General features: G+C 38.1%; 5 protein-coding genes across 10 annotated transcripts; 2 read left to right on the top strand and 3 right to left on the bottom strand.

The window, feature by feature from the left end:
- The first annotated feature begins 2,562 nt into the window (after positions 1 to 2,562).
- On the top strand, positions 2,563 to 4,057 carry LOC116030196 (protein DMR6-LIKE OXYGENASE 2-like). Its single transcript, XM_031272367.1, has 3 exons — positions 2,563 to 3,068; positions 3,180 to 3,507; positions 3,614 to 4,057. Exons 1-3 carry the CDS (start codon positions 2,605 to 2,607, stop codon positions 3,884 to 3,886), a joined length of 1,065 nt encoding a protein of 354 aa, XP_031128227.1. The 5' UTR covers positions 2,563 to 2,604; the 3' UTR covers positions 3,887 to 4,057.
- LOC116030195 lies at positions 4,016 to 7,552 on the bottom strand. Of its 3 annotated transcripts, none has more exons than XM_031272366.1 (10): positions 7,217 to 7,552; positions 6,774 to 6,968; positions 6,517 to 6,614; positions 6,285 to 6,354; positions 6,026 to 6,214; positions 5,682 to 5,935; positions 5,360 to 5,450; positions 5,051 to 5,267; positions 4,482 to 4,728; positions 4,016 to 4,125 (listed from the first exon to the last, which is right to left on the bottom strand). In XM_031272366.1, the coding sequence occupies exons 1-9, from the start codon at positions 7,451 to 7,453 to the stop codon at positions 4,520 to 4,522; spliced, it is 1,560 nt and encodes a 519-aa protein (XP_031128226.1). In that variant the 5' UTR covers positions 7,454 to 7,552; the 3' UTR covers positions 4,016 to 4,125; positions 4,482 to 4,519. The 3 variants fall into 3 exon arrangements, with proteins under 3 accessions (XP_031128226.1, XP_031128225.1, XP_031128224.1); XM_031272365.1 differs by lacking the exon at positions 4,016 to 4,125 and adding an exon at positions 4,190 to 4,358; XM_031272364.1 differs by lacking the exon at positions 4,016 to 4,125 and having other exon boundaries at positions 4,190 to 4,728; positions 7,217 to 7,551.
- Positions 7,553 to 9,366: 1,814 nt separating this feature from the next.
- On the bottom strand, positions 9,367 to 11,494 carry LOC116030194 (pollen-specific leucine-rich repeat extensin-like protein 3). The gene has a single exon (XM_031272362.1). The coding sequence runs from the start codon at positions 11,444 to 11,446 to the stop codon at positions 9,509 to 9,511; it is 1,938 nt and encodes a 645-aa protein (XP_031128222.1). The 5' UTR covers positions 11,447 to 11,494; the 3' UTR covers positions 9,367 to 9,508.
- Positions 11,495 to 12,841: 1,347 nt separating this feature from the next.
- On the bottom strand, positions 12,842 to 14,638 carry LOC116028389. Its single transcript, XM_031270098.1, has 4 exons — positions 14,545 to 14,638; positions 13,996 to 14,307; positions 13,385 to 13,492; positions 12,842 to 13,281 (listed from the first exon to the last, which is right to left on the bottom strand). The coding sequence occupies exons 2-4, from the start codon at positions 14,296 to 14,298 to the stop codon at positions 12,970 to 12,972; spliced, it is 723 nt and encodes a 240-aa protein (XP_031125958.1). The 5' UTR covers positions 14,299 to 14,307; positions 14,545 to 14,638; the 3' UTR covers positions 12,842 to 12,969.
- Positions 14,639 to 14,966: 328 nt separating this feature from the next.
- On the top strand, positions 14,967 to 17,930 carry LOC116030813 (B3 domain-containing transcription factor VRN1-like). 4 transcript variants are annotated; one of them, XM_031273149.1, is made up of 6 exons: positions 14,967 to 15,310; positions 15,731 to 16,496; positions 16,578 to 16,777; positions 16,928 to 17,149; positions 17,566 to 17,671; positions 17,789 to 17,930. In XM_031273149.1, the coding sequence occupies exons 1-5, from the start codon at positions 15,233 to 15,235 to the stop codon at positions 17,599 to 17,601; spliced, it is 1,302 nt and encodes a 433-aa protein (XP_031129009.1). In that variant the 5' UTR covers positions 14,967 to 15,232; the 3' UTR covers positions 17,602 to 17,671; positions 17,789 to 17,930. The 4 variants fall into 4 exon arrangements, with proteins under 4 accessions (XP_031129009.1, XP_031129010.1, XP_031129011.1 ...); XM_031273150.1 differs by lacking the exon at positions 16,928 to 17,149; XM_031273151.1 differs by lacking the exons at positions 17,566 to 17,671; positions 17,789 to 17,930 and having other exon boundaries at positions 16,855 to 16,966.
- Positions 17,931 to 18,628: the final 698 nt, after the last annotated feature.

Here is an 18,628-nt window from a genome sequence, read left to right as displayed (position 1 = left end):
CTCTCTCTCTCTCTCTCTCTCTCTCTCTCTCTCTCTCTCTCTCTCTCTCTCTCTCTTGCTGACTGTGTTGTCCGGACGAGTTTAAAATGAAGGTTGTACTAGATCGACGGTGGAGATTCTCGAGATTTGAAAATGGGGGCAGAATTCAAACCGCGATTTACATTTTGAATTGGGTCAGGGGTCGACCCGGAATTTAGAAGGAAATTAGGGTAGAGATTTTGAAATTAATCAAAAATGACTCTCAACGGCTACTACATTTTCCACAGAATTTAAACTGCATTGAGCGGTGGGCCTCAATCTTTTATTTAATTTTCCTTTTTTCCTTTTTCGTTGCATACTTTTTTGCATTTGAGTGACTGCGGCGCTAAGATCAATCATGTGGTCTGCGGTTAGGAATGGATCGGTTGAGCGATTACATGTGATTTTTTATTCATTGAAATTGAAATGGTGATGAAATATAAAGTAAAATACTTTGTTGCAGCAATATAGCTATAAAAATAATATACTATACTTTTAGAGATAAAACTAATTCAATTAAATTTTTATCAATTATATTTAAATAACTCTTTCAATGACATTATTGCATATACATGCGTTTGAACTTTTAATTCTGTGAGACTTACAACATATATGAACTAGACATATTCATGCTACCAACTTTTTATGTTTTCTTTTTTATGGCATTTGTTGGATGCATAAGGTGAAATCCTTTAGTTTTTTAAATTTAAAAAAATAAATAAATAAATAAAATTCTTACTCTGGACTTATACCTTAGTCTTATATAAGTTATGGAAAAATTAAATCACTTTGAAAAATGATTAATTGATTGCATTAGGGTAGGGTTCTTGAGGTTTAGATGAATTATTTTATTTTCTTTGTTTCTTTCTAATTATTGGATGATTTTTTCTACTCTTTTGAATGATTACAACTTTACTTTTGTAAATTGAAAATAAATATATATAGTACGTTAGATTGATTACAAAGGGAAAGCATTAACGTTGGCCCCATGTTTGATGGTCTATCTACGTGTCTGCTGGGCATCTGTGAAAGCCAAGAATACTTGATTAGTTAGCTCAAGTGCTCACAGTTTTAGTGTCAAGGAAATTGATGGATCAACTTGGGAGGCTATAAATTGAGACCTCAACCGATCAGACCAAACTAACTACACAACACCCAAAAACCTTGAAGAAGAAGAAGAAGAAGAATTTGCAGAAAGGAAGAAATTAAAAACATTAATGGTGATAAAGAAGCTGGAAATGTGCATGGGAATGGTGAATCTTGGCATAGAGTTGATCATCGTCTTCGCGGAAGCAGTTGCCATGTTCTGCCGGAGTTATTCCTACTATTCTATGACGGCGGCGGCGGCGGCCACCTCCGCCGCCTATGTGGCTCCTGTTACTTACCTCAGCGGTATTCTTCCTTAATCGTTAACTCCAATATTTCTCATCTGTGTACTGAGAATCCCAGAGAGCTCAACATATCGCGGTCTTTGGTTCTGTTTCAGTTTCCTCTTTCTTTTTCGCTTTCCAATTTTGTTGAGAAGCTTTGGGGTTTTTATCTGATGAGTCGATATGTGTTGCAGACTTGCAGCCTTCAGATTTGTTTCATTGTCTTTTTTGTTAATTAAGGTTTTAGAATTTGCATTTTACTCTTCTTACTGTGATCTAAGATCTCTTCTGGTCGAATTGTACATTTGTGTTCAATGTATTGGATGCATATTAGAGCATCCTTAATAGTATGCAAACTCTGTCCCGTAAAAAAAAAAAAACTAAATTAATGTGAAACATGCGTGCGACATGAATTGGCAAATTTTACAAATTTAACAGTTTTTTGTTCGCTTCAACCTTATCTCCCCGTTGATATTGTATGGGTTTTTGAGGTTGCAAGGCACAAGTGTTGATATGGAAACACAAGACAACAGTGTACAAAGGTTTTGAAGCAAAGTAGCAAACATGCCCTGGTATGATGGGTGATGACGGTGGTGAGTGGTGACAGCCTACCATTCCACCAAACATGAATATATAATTCAATGCGTCATCAAAACCTTTGTCTAAATCTATAAGAAAGCTCTGTTTCATTATTTTATTTAGTCCAAATCATTGGTCTGATAACCTAACCTTTGATTTGGAATGTCATACCAAACATACCATACGAAGCTATAATAAAAATAAAAAGTTGCATGGTAGAATTTGCAACTAATAACAAAAGTAAACAAAAAAAAAGTTAATAATTTTGTATTTTTGAATTGCATCGTCACTACTGAAGTTTGAGTTTTACGCCTAAGGACATATCCCAAGTCCGAACTGTCATGCTATGCAAATTTGCAGAATTTTGGCATATTTTTATCAACTGACATTTCTGAAAATAATGAAAAAGCATGTTGTTAAAATCTCGTTGGTGATTTCAGCACGTACGTGGCCTCAAAACTTCAGAACCAGACAACAAATTAAAACCATTTTCACTTACTACATTGCTGTCCAGGTTCAATGAATGTTACATATTATTTCCGTGCCAGTTACAGCTTTCACTCAATATAAAACAAAGCCATTCTGATCACTCTTTCTTCAATAGTCACAAGCACAACAGCAGTGGTTTTTTGGCACCATGGGAGAGGTAGATCCAGCTTTCATCCAAGACGTTGAGCACAGGCCTAAACTCACCAACACTGAATCAGAAGGAATTCCCATAATCGACCTTTCGATACTGAGCTCCCCGGAGCCGGACTCCGATGAGTTTCGGCGGCTGGTGGCGGAGATCAGTGATGCAAGCGAGAAGTGGGGATTTTTTCAGGTGATCAACCATGGCGTGCCGTCAGAAACGCGGCAGAAGATTGAGCTGGCAGCCAGACAGTTCTTTGCGTTACCGAAAGAGGAGAAAAGTAAGGTGAGGAGGGATGAGGTAAACCCGTACGGTTATTATGATACAGAGCATACCAAGAATGTCAGGGATTGGAAAGAAGTATTTGATTTTTCTGTAGAAAGTACTTTCATTCCGGTTTCTCCTGAGCCCGATGACGAGGCTCTCAAGGAGATGATTAGCCAGTGGCCTGAGTACCCTCCAGAAATGAGGTAAATCTCACTTCATAGAACTTACACGACAAATTATAACTTTTTGACTTAACTAAAAGTTTAAGCTGGACAGTGAGAAGAACATTAACCTTTTGCCTTTTTCATTTTCAGGGAGGTATGTGAAGAGTATGTCCACGAAGTTCAAAAGCTTTCTTACAAGCTATTGGAACTCATCTCCCTAAGCTTAGGGTTGCCAGAGAAGCGATTGAATGGATTCTTTAAGGACCAAACCAGTTTTTTGAGGATGAATCACTACCCACCATGCCCTAGCCCTCATCTGGCTCTTGGAGTAGGGAGACACAAGGATGCTGGGGCTTTGACCATTCTGGCTCAGGATGATGTTGGAGGGCTTGAAGTGAAAAGGAAAACAGATGGAGAATGGGTTTTTGTCAAGCCTACACCAGATGCTTATATCATAAATGTCGGTGACATTATTCAGGTACTATACTATTTATCTGTTACACATTCATCCAACAAGTATTGGTCTTATCTGAAGTTAAAACTATAATCATTGAATCATATTGCTATATGTAAATGATGATCAGGTTTGGAGCAATGACAAGTATGAGAGTGTGGAACACAGGGTTAAGGTGAACTCGGAGAGGGAACGGTTTTCAATTCCGTTCTTCGTTAACCCTGCACACTACACTTGGGTGCAGCCCCTGGATGAGATAGTGAACGAGGAAAATCCAGCAAAGTACAAGCCGTATAACTGGGGAAAGTTTTTCACTACTCGAAAGACCAGTAATTACAAGAAGCTTGGTGTTGAAAACATTCAAATTTACCATTTCAAAACTACCAAGAGTTCTGATGAGTAGCATACCTTCTATAAGCTCCACATTTCTGCTATAGCCTCTTGAAAGACTTGATTATGTAGGCATATTGCAAGTATTATATATATTGTACTAGAATAAGAAAGTAAGAAACCAGTATGTAACCTGAATTTTATTGGAGTACATGAATGAGAACGAGTATGTAATCTGGACTTACTTTTGTATGGAATTGAAATTTGCATGTCATTCAGGGAGTCGGGGAAAGATATGGCCAGGTCCACCGTCTGGCACATATTTTTTTAGGATTATAAACAATGAAAATCTTATAACTCATGGCCAAGATTCCAATTTCCAAGAATGTGAATATGTATGTAAAGTTTATTTCATCAATCCATAACATATCTATATTGTTTCCCTCAAAGGAAAAACTGGGGGAAGTTAACAAGGTGTTCTACTAATTAAAGTAGATCCATTCCAACATTAACCATATTATAGAGAAGTTACTCTTCCTAGCAAGCTGAAAAGTGTGTGACACCAAAAAAGACATGTTGAATAAACTTAAAATTGCAATTATTTACACTCATAAACTAAAAAAAGAAAAGAAGGCGCACCCAAAAAAAAAAAAAAACTAAAAAAGAACCTGGTTGTGAATGCTTGGTTGCTAGTGTCAATGTATTCTCAAGCAGCAGGAATTGAGGTTGAGAGGACAACATAAGACAAGTACTGAAGTCCATCCTGAATTTTGTCCATGGCTATTCTTTGATCAGCATGAAGATTCTTTGAAAATGCATTAGCTTTGTCCTGAATTGATTTTTGAGTAGCTGCAGGCAAATTGGCAGAATCATCTTTGGTTGCAGCTATGTATGACTCTGTCACATTCGATATGCCTGCAGAGCATAATCAAGTTCATAAAAAATCAGATAGGCCAATATATTTAATATTGCAATTCATAATACCAGATCTCCATATGTATATATCAGACATAATTGATCCTGACACACATTCAAGTAACCCCATCAACGATTTCTCTAGGAAGCATACAAGGGACTAGTCAAGGATTGATGTTGCCTGACCTATGAGACTATGGGTTGATCTAGTAAATAACAAGACAAAGGTGAAGGTTTACACAGAAAAATCAAGAAACAAAAAGAAATTTGCAAATTGACTTTAAAAAAAACACAGAACAAATGAGAACTGTCACAACTCTACCTGTAATAAAAGCAGAACAGACTGCCTCAACAAGTCCAACAATCAGCTGTGCCTTTGCTCGGATAATCATAGCCTTTTCTACAGAATCCCCGGGCCAATTAAATTTCACCATTTCCTCATCGACATCCTGATCCAGAGCCTTGTTTGCATTAGATATGATAGATTTCCCAAGCACCAGAAGTTGGGTGACAGCAGAACAACATATGTCCGAGAGCCTCTGTATTCACATGGATAAGATACTTGTTATTTCCTAACTACACCAATCATACAAAAACAAAGAGCTAAATAAATAACTTCATGTACACATACATGAACACCCTCTGAATGAAGGGAATCCAATCTCCCTGCAGTTCTTTGAACCATGTCATTTGGAGTTAGTCCAGCCAAAGCATTATCAAAGCTGCAAATAAACAGAAAGAGCTTCTTTTTTTTTTTTACTTGAAAAGAAGTTGACCAAAAATTATATGTTTTCTTTGCCAAACATCCAATCATAATATGCAACAAAAACTACCCAGATTGCATGCTGAAAAGAAACTTATGATGAATATGTGATAACCCTTCCACCACTTACCCCTCGACCAAAAAAACAAGAAGAAGAAAGAACTTTCAATATGTTTATGTCATATATTACCCAGCCGCTAATTCTGAAGCTCTCCTCACACTGGAATCATGTAAATTCTTTATCTCCTCTGCACTGTCCTCATTTCCAGTCTCTACTTGTTTCCCTTTCTCTGACTCTACACTTCCATTGATTTTAGAACTCAAGTCAAAAATTTGCTGCACCTGTTTAAGCTTTCCATCATAAATAGATCTTTGCTCGGACGCCAGCTTCACTTTCCTTCGGTTAAATAACATTGCATAATGGTTGGAGAATGCCTCCAACTCCTGTGAATAAACAACATTTTCAAAGTTGAACGCACCAAAGAAATATACCTCAAGATATAACAGCAAAGTGAGCAAACAGAAGTAACTGACCTCCAATTGGTCTGGACCTCCATAAATATAGAAACACCGATCAAATGATACTTCTTCAAACTGAGATTCATCTATATTTCCTCCGGCTTCTTTGGTATGTTTATCAGTTTCTGAGATAAGAAGATCCAAAGTTTCTTTCCCCAGTTGCTCAAGCACTTGCATTCCCTTGGCAGTATAAGCTTTTCCTGTCTGTAAAATAGCCCTAGTATAACCAGCAGCCGCTAAAGCAAAATAAAAATTAATGATGTATGGTGCAGACCTCTAGTATGGAAGGTGCAGCAGAACCAGTTGCTGCAGGTAAACTACTCTGCTGAATGGACTCCTCAAGTCTGAAAAATATGGCAAATCATTGTTTTGTTAACCACTTATATGGTATATCAGCAATGAAATAAATTCCCAAACTTAGAATTAAAATAAAATAATAAATAAATGGACAGCAAAGTCAATAATTTGGATGCTATAATCTGCAATTTCAATGTAATTAAATGTACTTGTGGACAAAATCGGAACCTCCTTTGATTGCATTTCCTAATGCTTGCCAAGCTCCTGAAGCAAAACTCTCAACTGAATTGTCAATAACCTTCAAGTGCTGCACATATGGTTTAAAGGTTGAAACTACGGCCATATCAAACAAGTTAGGAAAATAATTAAAATCTATGCCTATAAAAAAATTAGTGAATGAGCACGGCACGCCCTCTATATTTTGTAAATGAACAGCTACATCTTAGTCCATTTCACTGTAACTTGCCTGACCAAGGAAGGAATCTTCACTAGCGTTCTCTAATTTTTCCAAAGCAGCCTGTCGCCGTACGTCATTTTCGTCTTCACTTTGCTCCTCCACTGAGGATGTTTCGGTTTGATCGTCTTTATGAGATTCAGCGTCATCAAGCGTGTTCTGTATTTCAGAAATGCTCTTTGCAGCTGTTTTAGCAGCCTCGACAGCCTACACAAATAAATGAACAAACAACTGAAACCAAACTGGGAATGTAAATAATTGAAAAGGCACCATCGAGGCACAAGATATGATATCCAGTATTTGGTGATGATTTAACAGATCTCATAATTCATCTGAAAAAATGATGTGAATATTACTCACAGTTTAGAGAATCTAGGCATTTCCAGCGTCAAACGAACTATTTACAAATTTAGAAAATCGGCACGCACACAGTAACATGAGATAGAAAGACGTACATTGCGAGAGATCTCTTCGGCGGCGACGGCAGCGACCTTTTGAAAGTCGGATATATACGAGATCGCCGAGAAACTCCAACCACCCCATCCTCCGTCGCTGTTATCCTGTGGCGGAGGTAGTTGAGCTTGTGATTCGTTCGCCGAAGCTGCCGTTTTCGTTTCAGCCTCTTTTTCAACTTCTTCCTGCACAAGCGTTATATGTTCTTCATTGGAAGACCCGGTCATTTTATCCGCCATATCTCCGAACTAGATTTTTCTTTGGATATTCACAAAATCACAGAGAAAGTAATACCACCACGTTCAGTGGTTGGTAGTTGCATCGCATCGAAACGAAATGGAATACGAAATTACTAATTGCCATGCCATCTGGAGGCTAGCAGGATAAATGCGACGTCGTGTCGCTTCAATTTCAATTTTCAACTAAGGGTGTGTTTGGAAAGCAGGAAAATGATTTCTGGAAAATGAGTCATTTTCCAGAAAATTAGTTCATTTTCGGTGTTTGGATATACTCTTGAAAACTGTCTGTGTGTGTTTGGTTCATTTTCCGGAAAATGAGTAGAAATGTATAATTATATTTTTATTATTTTATTTAAAATATAAAAATATATAAACTAATAATATTTATTAGAAATAATTTTTTTTTTTTTTACAAAAAAAAGGTCGCACGAAGCCATTTTCCGGAAAAATGGGCTCATTTTCCATGGTCAACGGAAAATGTTTTCCGTTGACCACATTTTCCGGACGTTGCCAAACACCAAAAGCTCGGAAAATGATTTCCGGAAATTATTTTCCGGGTTACCAAACACACCCTAAACCTTACCCAAAAAATAAAAAATAAAATAAAAAAACACTTCAATTTCTACCACATCCAAACTGTTGCTTTATTATGAAACTAGAACATCTAACCTTACAAATTATATAAAATTTTAAAGAGTTAATTTCGGATTTAGTCTTCTGATTATCATTTATTTTAGTTATTTATAATTTTAGTTCTTAATTTTTAATGTTTTTTTGACATACTTTACTTATAAGATAATTTAAAGTTTAAAAACTAATAGCTAGTAACTTATTTTGAAATGTTATTTATGTTTGTATTTTAAAATAAATTATTGTTTTAAACAATTCATATTTTACCGAATTTAACTTATAGTTTATTTGTAACTTAAAATAATACGGAGTATACAAACTCTATCAAATATAGCCCAAAGCTACCAAATTTGGTCCATAACTATTGAATCATTTCCAATTGTTTATCATTAGCTTCTTCCTTTGTGAACCGTCAATATTGAAGTTAAAATTGAGAAGTCATAACTCATAACCATTGTGTTAATTGTTTCTCACGTGTCAAAAACAAACCCCTAATTTTATTATTATAACAATCATAGTTTCAATTACAATGTTAATCGTTGACACAAGAAAGACTTTTATAGTGGATTACAAATTTACAATTGCAAATTTCCACAATTCCCAATATATTAATTATTTTATTGTGTTTGTTACATGGAATTGAAAAAGTTTTCGTAATTGCATAAACTTATCATTGGAAAAACATTATTTAAAAAAAAAAAAACTTGTATATGGTCAATACTCAATACATTTTCTATTGAGCTATTTTATTTTATTAGAAAAAAGAAGAGCAAAATTCTTGTACTTTGTAGATTTTGCCTTTCTTAATATACTCCATATTTGTCAAAGAGTATAGTGGCACCCGGTGTCCCGATTTACACTCTCACATGGATGATGGGAGTGGGTTCGAGCCTCAGTGGAGGTAACGGTTGACTCTTTGTGCATCTATCCATGACCATGATGAAGCTTGGGTGAAACTAAGTGAAGATCACGTGAATATATAAGTTATTGTCAGTCAACCATAAGAAAAGAAAAGAAACAATGGAAAAGAAAAAAAAATGAGCTTAAGAAAAGAAAAGAAACAATGGAAAAGAAAAAAAAATGAGCTTCTTTCTTAGCAGGAGAAATATATCACTAATTTTCCTTCATCCCATTAGTTAACAATAAATCAGCTTTTATTTTTTAGATTTTGTGCCCAAACCCACTATTGGGGAGGGCATAACCTTTATTCCTTATGTCCTTACCAAATTATGATCACATTAATTGATATTTGTGTGTCATATAATTATAGATCATGCGCGAAATTTAACGAATGAGGTAAAATCTCTCCATTTATATGCAGCAGAATACTAAACATTGACTACATTTTTGCAGACAGTTGTATGTTGCTTTTGAACGACTATGAACGATATTACAGTATAGAGATAAGATGTCGATGTTGCAGTCTTAATAACCCTGGAATATCGGTGGTGGCGGTGATGCATACACAGCGCCCAAGTTTGGAGGAAGTCTTACGTCACGGAAGACAGGTGGCGGTGGAGACTTTGCGGGTGCCGGCGGTGGTGGTGAGTGGACAGGTGGAGGTGGAGGAGGAGAGTGGACAGGTGGAGGTGGGGGTGGTGAGTAGACAGGTGGCGGTGGAGAGAAAACGGGTGGGGGTGGGGAGTAGGCCGGTGGGGGTGGTGGTGGAGAGTGGACAGGTGGAGGTGGGGGTGGTGAGTAGACAGGTGGCGGTGGAGAGAAAACGGGTGGGGGTGGGGAGTAGGCCGGTGGGGGTGGTGGTGGAGAGTGGACAGGTGGAGGTGGGGGTGGTGAGTAGACAGGTGGCGGTGGAGAGAAAACGGGTGGGGGTGGGGAGTAGGCCGGTGGGGGTGGTGGTGGAGAGTGGACAGGTGGAGGTGGGGGTGGTGAGTAGACAGGTGGCGGTGGAGAGAAAACGGGTGGGGGTGGGGAGTAGGCCGGTGGGGGTGGTGGTGGAGAGTGGACAGGTGGAGGTGGGGGTGGTGAGTAGACAGGTGGCGGTGGAGAGAAAACGGGTGGGGGTGGGGAGTAGACCGGTGGGGGTGGTGGTGGAGAGTGGACAGGTGGAGGTGGGGGTGGAGAGAAGACAGGTGGAGGTGGTGGTGGAGAGGCAACGGGCGGTGGTGGCGAGGAAACCGGTGGTTTTGGTTTAGGCGTCTCCTTAGTAGCACCGACGCCTTTAGGCGCAGCTCTGCACCCACTTTTACTACAATCCACAGGCTTGCTCAAATATTCATAGCATTTCTGGGCCGATTTTTGGCCCGGCCGTTCAGGAAAGCAGTTGCCACTATTATCAACTTCAACCCCATCTTGCCGCGGCACGCACGACTCATCCTCCATCTCAAAATAGTTCCCGGAAAACGACAGGTTTTTAAGGTTAGGCAAGCTGCAAAGCCCATCAGGAACATGCCCAGAAAACATGTTCCCAGCAAACGAAACCGCTTCCAAACTCTGCATATACTCCAACCCCGCCGGCAATTCCCCGACCAGTTTATTCCGCTGAACATCAAACACCGTTACATTTCTCAGCAAAGTGATCTCCTCCGGCAAACACCCGGAGAAGTCATTGTTCATTAGCAGGATCTGTTCCACGCTCTGTTCCATTCTGCCAATGCTGCTCGGGACACACCCGGAGAATTCATTGTTAGCCAACACGATTACTGAGGCGGTTGAGTTTCCGAAGTTCTCGGGCAGGTTGGATTCTAAACGGTTGTTGTTTAACAGAATAACGTCCATATCTTTGTCGAACAGCGCCGGCGGCAACGCGCCTTCGAAATTGTTGTACCGGAGATCAAGGTATTTCAACGACGGCAGCTCCAGAATCACCTCCGGGAACGGCCCGACCAGCCAGTTATTGCTGAAATCGATCTCGAACAGAAGTTTCAGATTAGATATGGACTTTGGGATGATCCCGCAAAAACGGTTAGAGTTCATATGGATCAAAGCAAGGTCAGTTAACATCCCGATCTCCATCGGAAGGTGGCCGGCGATGTCGCCGTGGTTGATGTCAATTCCGGCGACCACCCATTGCTCTGGGTCGTCGAGAGCGTGGTCGCAAAAGACGCCGTTATAGGAGCAAACGTGTGGGCCGACCCAGTTTTTTGTGATCCCTTTTGGGTCGGAAAAGATGGCGTTTTTGAATGCCTGGAGAGCTACATAAGCTTTCTTCTGCCTGTGATTCGCAAACTCAAGGTTCACGTCGAGTTTATGCTCGAAACCTTCGCCGGAAAAATCAACCTCGCCGTTGATCGAAAAATGGAGGAGCTGGCGGCGAGCAATGTGTTCTGCGTCGGCATCGGAGAATGCAAGAGAAAAGGAAGAGAATGATAGGAGTAAAAGGAAGATAAAACAGCCGACGGCCATTATTATGGATAAAAACTTTGCGGTGATTATATCACTGCGTTATTCGGCCCCGGCCGAAGGCTGCTGGAATGAATGAATGAATCAGGACATTATATATGAGAAAGGGGAGATGTGATTCAGAGGCCGGTAGTGGATGAATCAAAACTGACCGTCCATTTTTTCGCCGGAAACATATCGCCCCTGACATGAATATCGGAGAATCAAGAACGGGTTCACCGTTGAACCGGAGAAAATTGTTGAGAGATACAAATTCTTGGCCATGTGTATGTGGTTGATCCAATATAAGCCATATGCATGATGTAAATAATTTCATTTATAATAAATTGAAATTTCTCCTATTGGATCGATCGGAAATCGGAATATCGATCCACATACTTTTATATTTATTTTTCCTGTTTACTTTAATTTATATTTCTTAGGTTGAAATACAATAAATTTATGTGTTTGTATCTTATGTTTAATTTTCTCTCAAAATAATAAATATAAAATTGCACACTTTACTAATTACATTATGAGTTTTCAATTGTATTAGCAATCTACTCACCAACTATCTACTCCAAATTGTATAGTATTAAGTAGGGATGAACACGATTTGGTTTGAATTGTCCGGTTATGAACTGGGGAAAAAAAAAAAAAAAAAAGAGGAACAATTTTATCTAAAGGAAAGTTATTTTTATTTTTTAGTTTAACTTTAAAGTTTAAATATTTGATATAATCATCTTTTAAAAAAAACATTTAGAATCAAAAAGTTGAACAAAAATAATTGTTAAATTTGAATTATTTAAAAAATATAAAATATAATTTACAAAAACAATAAAGATGGTTTGAACCCGCAGTTCATGAACCACCGATTCCAATTTTATATTTTCCAAAATTGTGAACCATCAATTCAAAACTGAAACCAAACCATGGTCTCCCATACTTTTTATTAATGTTTTAGATGGTTTACCGTAATACATTTTTACTTGCTTGTATTAGGTTTGCACTGGCCTAAAGAACCACTCCATGTCACTAAACCACAAAGTTATTGGTATCTCACAATTATTATTTAATAAAGATAATCATAATTGATCGGCTTAATTCAAAAATGATAGAGTTAATTTTAAAGTATAGAGATTATTAAACCAATTACTTCACCAATTCGATAGGAATTTTCCTGTCATGCATGTCTATACTAATATGCATCTAGAAACATGTTTGTGACGTAATGGTTATAATTTGATTTCCAAGAACCTTGCTGGGTGCAGGGTCATCAATTTGTTCATGTTGTTTGCAAACGAGAGTTACAATTAGCAATTGTAACATTTGGGAGATTCACCCTCTCGAGTAGGATTTGTTCAAAAATTAACTAAATTAGTTATCATCACATAAGTTGTAAAAATGAATACAAATAGGAAAAAAAAAGTCATTTAATTTCTTCATAAATATTTTTTAAAAAATGACAATTCATTTGAAAAAAGATGTGGTCTTTATAGCTCCATGAACAAACACAAATAATACAAGCTAGTTTACCTACAAATTTATCAGAAAAGACTACGGAATGGACTACTGGTGACAGAATTGCTAAATTCAGAGTAGAGTGCATAAAGGGAATACTGCCGGAGATTCTTCACCTCGTACCAAGAGTTGAGAACATCATCGTTCTTGTCCGTGCCTGAAAACGCCAACTGTATGCTAATGCTGCAGTCGGTGTCCCCGCCATGGCCATGACACTTGTTGCTTTTTACTGCACAGGCTGTCTGATTAAGGCAAACCAAAGAATCTCCGATGCAAGAAACACAACCAAATTTCTTCCAGTATAGATTCTGGAGGATGCCTTTCTGAAATTCAAGAACCTGCATGCATGCATGAACATAAAATTACGTATTATCTAATGTTATTAATTAACGCTGCTTATAGTATGTATTTAAGAAAACACCGATTCTTAGTACGTGTTACCAAGGTGTGGCTGGTAACGGTGTAACTAACGTCGGCAACAAAAGCTGGGAAAGACCTCGCCGCATATTTTCTCCCAGCAAACGCCACCATATGACCACCGGAAAAGACCTGAGAAATCATTAAAAAAAAAAAAGACACTAAAAATAAGAAAATGATATGTGTACTTTCATTCTTTACTCCTATATATTTTTATTAGGACTCACATAAAAAAAATTAACTTAATGTCTGTCACACCATAAAGTAAATTTGAAAAGGTAAGAATGAGAAGTACAATAAAACTCTTAAAAATGTCATCACATAACAGACAACTAATTTTTTTTAGTGACAAGGAAAACGGCCAAACGGGTAGACACTATCGAGAGATGCACGAGTAAGCCTCGCATTGCATGTAACCATAATTGAAATACAATAAGTTAAACTAACCAGCATAAATTGTACATAATTAATAAACGGCACATTGCATGTAACCTTAACTGGACCACAATACGTTAAACCATCATAGATTATACATAATTAAACGGTCTTAAACCAATAAAGTCAATAGATTTTTTCCACTCACTTGAAACTTGTGATTTCCCACACACATACTTGAAATTAAAGACCGGACTTACTGGTTTGAAGAGGGTGTTGTTGATGGTGAGTAGTGAAATCTCATCGACCATCGGCCTGAAAACCGCAAGCTGAGCAGGAGATCCGAAAAGGGGGAGGCGGCGATCGCAGGGAGAAAGCTGAGTTTGGTTGGAGAAGAAGGAATCTTTGGAAGAAAACACCAGACCAAATGTAAAACCATCCCATCTCTGAACCGCTGCATCTGAACATGGATCAAATACAGGATTTGTGTCGCTGCTGGCATATACACAGCTTATTATTATGGCCATTGTCAGCGTCACCACTTTGATCGCCATGGCTGCCATCCCCACCTTCTGAATGAAACTCAAGCTCTACATATCATATACAGTACTACTATCCACATTGGGAAATTAAACAAGAAAAGGGCCGTAAAAACATATAACATGAACCAGAAATCTGAAAATTTTACCAAGTTATACACTGATTTTACACGACTATTGCTAACAATCAATGACGGAACTTGAATTTGAGGGCAAAGAGGTAAGGTTCAGGAGATACTAAGAAAAATCTAACATTAAAAAGAGGTTTACCTGACGAAAACGTTTCACGATTCGAGAAGATGGGCGTATGGGGATTTTGTTTTCAGATGATGTGATCAATGAGGGGGATCTTTCTTATTTTCCTGGAAACGGTTATGGAAGTTGGGAGGTGGAGCTGGTAGTTAACAAATGACAACTGCGCCATAAGTGGGCTTTTAGCCCAATCATAAGGAGATGATTGTAAGCCCAATTAGGCGACGATTATTGAGCCCATTCGATACTGCAAGGCAAATTATACTGTGGAGGATTAATAAAGGTTTGTTTTTAATATGATGAAATTGTATTTATTTGTGTATCGACTTCATTATTTGGTTGTTCACTAATCAAACAATGTACCTTTAAAAAAAACTTTTGAAGGTAAATAAAAAAATCAACATTTTTCTGTACGACTGTACCATGATGCATAGTATAATGTGCCATCTTATCCGCCAGATGTTGTTGAAACATCTAACGGAACACTGAGATTTGGGCGGGTTGAAATGCTAGCTCAATCCAGCGATGGAGTTCTCAAAGCTTTCTCTCTGTTAAAGCTTCCACTCTTCGCCTTAATCTCTCTGTGAAAGCACCTCCTCAGCTGAAGACCAATCAACTCCGCTGCCGGAAACCACCTCCCAGTCCCGGCGATACCTGATTCTCAGATCATAGCACCGGTAGAGTTTAGACTTTAGAGGGAGAAGCAATGCGAACCCTCCCTTGCGCTTCTAGCCCGTGTTTTTCTCAGATTATTACGCGTTCCGTCTCCGATCAGTCTCAACTTGTAAGTACTGTCGGTATTCAGCTCGATTCCTTAGGTTTCCGATCATTTTAAAACTGCGCCTGTAACCTGTGCTTAAATTGGAGTCTTATTTGTAGTTAATATCTTTATTCCTTAGGTTTCCGATCATTTTAAAACTACGTCTGTAACCTGTGCTTAAATTGGAGTCTTATTTGTGGTTAATATCTTTGCATTTTGTCATGGTTAAACCTTTGGAGAAGCTGAACGAGACACTAAGTATATATTGTTATTGTTGGAGAAAATAGACTAACCCTCGGATGCTGTAGCTAGCTCAGTGGGGTGGCTGCCGAGCTACGTAGACTAATTGTTGGGGTCACTAGCATAATTTAACCAACAGTTATATATGATGGGGTCAGTCTTTATTTTGTCTGGTTAAGTTAAATGTGTTATTAATGGATGCAGAGGATACCTGATGGATTTGTGGAGAGATATGGACATTATCTCTCTGGCGAGGTTAAGCTTACTGTTCATACTGGTGATGAATGGTGTGTGCGCTTGAAGAAGGTTGGAAAAACGGTATTGTTTACTGATGGTTGGCGAAAATTTATGGAGTATTACTCTATTGGAATTGGGTACTTTTTACTCTTCATATATACAAAGAGTGCCTGTTTTGATGTGCATTTGTTTAACAAGACTGCTACTGAGATATGGGACCTGCCTAGTACTAATGCTAATGCAGAAAGATCCACTCATATCAGTCAGAATCTGCAGTTTACAAAGGAAAAGTGTGTTGGCATTTCTGATTGTGGTGGTAGTGATGATGGCAACAGATCTGTCAAACAATTGGATGACCTGAAGTGTCATCAAGTTCAGGAGAACTTGGCTGATTTGTCGGGACTTGGAAGTGGATGCAAGAGACAGAGAGCTGCCACTGGATGGGTAAATGTTCAAAGTTCCTATAGAACACGAGGCAAAGGGAAAATGTTTGGTGAGGAGGGGAGCATATCAGATGCAGAAAATGTGCCTGATGATGGCTATTCTAATGAGCCACTCTTTGCCAAATCATTTCTGGGCAGTGAGAGTAGACATAACAATGATTCTGCTGGCCTGATTGTGGAGAATGCAAATAACCAACAAATTTCAGGGAAAAAATGCACTCTGGTCAGGGATGATGGAAAATCAGACACTGCTGACAGATTGTCTCCAATTTTTCCAAATTGCAAGACCGGTTTGTTTACTATTCAGGCTTTCAAGTTCTGTCTGAAACATGTTTGCATCATTCAGTGACTGCTATTGTCATTACTTGCAGATGGAGAGGGATCAAATATAAAACAAGAAAAGGAACGAAGATCTGTTTCTAGTAAAAGCTCTTCCAAGCATTTTATGCAAAGACAAGCTACAGCCCAGGAAAAAGAAAGGGCAAGTAGAGATGCAAAAATGTTTGCACCAAACAATCCTTATTTTACTGTCAGTTTGAAAGAATATAACATATCAGGCAGCATTCTTCTGGTAAGACTTCTCTGCTTTATTTGACAATCTAAAGAATTTATTTACTGTTAATGAGTTAAGTTCCTTGCTTTATGCAGTCTATACTGGTTAGTGAGAGCAACGTTTAACATAGGCATTGATGTGTTCATGTAATTTCATCTTAATCTGCAGCATATACCACGTGAATTTACCAAGGAATATCTTCCCATTATTCCAAAAAATGTTGAAGTTCAAGATTCTGAAGGGAATAGTTGGAATATAAAATGCATTAACAAGCCTTGCTTTCTAAGCAAAGGATGGGCAGCATTTGTTAGGGAGAAAAACTTAGCAACAGGAGATGCTTGTGGTTTTGAGCTGATCAAGTACCTTCAGGATGATAACCTTGTGTTCAAGGTGCACATATTTCGGGCTGTGCTAGATAATGCAAATGAAATCAGTTTGGTTGAAGTATAGGATTAAGCAATATCTAGTGGTTTTGGTATCATTAAGCCCTTAATGATATAGTGAGTCAGGTATTAGATTTGGGTGATTTAGAGCTAGACATCTATTGCTGTAAATCTGCCTGAGAGTTGTCCTAGTTTGTTTACCTACTTCTATTGTAGGAAATACACCTTTTTGGAAATGCTTCATTTTGGGAATTCATTTTGGATGTTCATTATATTGAATAAGATGTTAAAATTCTTAGCTTTTTACTTTGCTCCCATACAAAGATGCTTCAAGAATCAAGACAAAGATAAAATAAGTGCATACTAGAGGTGGTCCATTTATTTCATTTTAGATTCCATCTCATAAATGGTCTCTCTTCCCAGTCTTCCATACAAGAAAATGGAGAAGAAAGAGAGTGATGAAGAAATCACAACCGAGGGACCTTCCTTCTTCCAGATTGTCAAAGCACCCCTCACCACTGATTTTCTGGTAATCTTCTGCTTCTGCTCCTCCATTATATTTCTTCAGACTTTGTTTCACTGTCATTTTCTTTTAGTTACAACGTAACTTTTCCTTGTGATCTGACATCATGATTTCTTGTTGCAGAGAATCTCTCCATGTTTTGTTAAGAAGCACCTTGAAGAAGATGAAGAAAGTGGAGTTCTAAAGGGTGACTCAGGAGGTGGAACATGGCATGTAAAGTTGGAAAGAAATGAAGAGGGCCTGTTTCTGCGCCAAGGCTGGAAGGATTTTCATCGAGATAACTCCCTGAAAGAAAATGAGTTTCTGTTGTTCAGGTATGATGGAGCTATGGTTTTCTCCGTACGAATCTTCAAAGTGACTGGCTTGGAGAGAGATGTTCAGCAGCCATTGATCCCTCCTCAGACAGCATCATCATCTCAGGGCTAGCTGTTCCAAGAACCCTGAATATGTAAGCCATCTCAAAAGTTGCAATGTTAGCAGGTCTCTTTATTTAGTAAGCTCAACCATTTACTACAATGACCTCGGTTTGTGTATGCATGTTCTTTTCTTTTTTTCCCCATTTGAAAACAATGATATGATCATATGATATGTGTTTGATGCAGAAAGTTCCCAGATCATTTGGAGCAGAGGAGCACTCTGAATCATCCAACGTTTGTTATGGAGGAAACCATGTGCGGGTGGATGTTCTTAGATTATTGAATCTAGTTCAATTTACTATATTTGTTTGAATTATTTGCTTTCTAGTTCAATTTACTGTATTTGTTTGAATTATTTGCTTTAGAAGAAACAATAGAAAATTTGGAAGGAAATATTTGTACAAATAAATAATGCAATGAATTGATCAAATCAAAAAATTAAGAAAAATACTTAATGTACCTCCAAAACTCTACTCCCAATTTTTACTCCCATTTGTGTTCAAATTTGATTAGAGGAAGAAAAGAAAAATGAATGGATAAACATCAT

This window comes from Ipomoea triloba, chromosome 9 (assembly GCF_003576645.1).
Source record: "Ipomoea triloba cultivar NCNSP0323 chromosome 9, ASM357664v1".
In the NCBI taxonomy this organism is placed as follows: Eukaryota; Viridiplantae; Streptophyta; class Magnoliopsida; order Solanales; family Convolvulaceae; genus Ipomoea; species Ipomoea triloba.
Note: the sequence above shows the minus strand (reverse complement) of the source record. Positions and strands in the feature narration are given on the sequence as shown.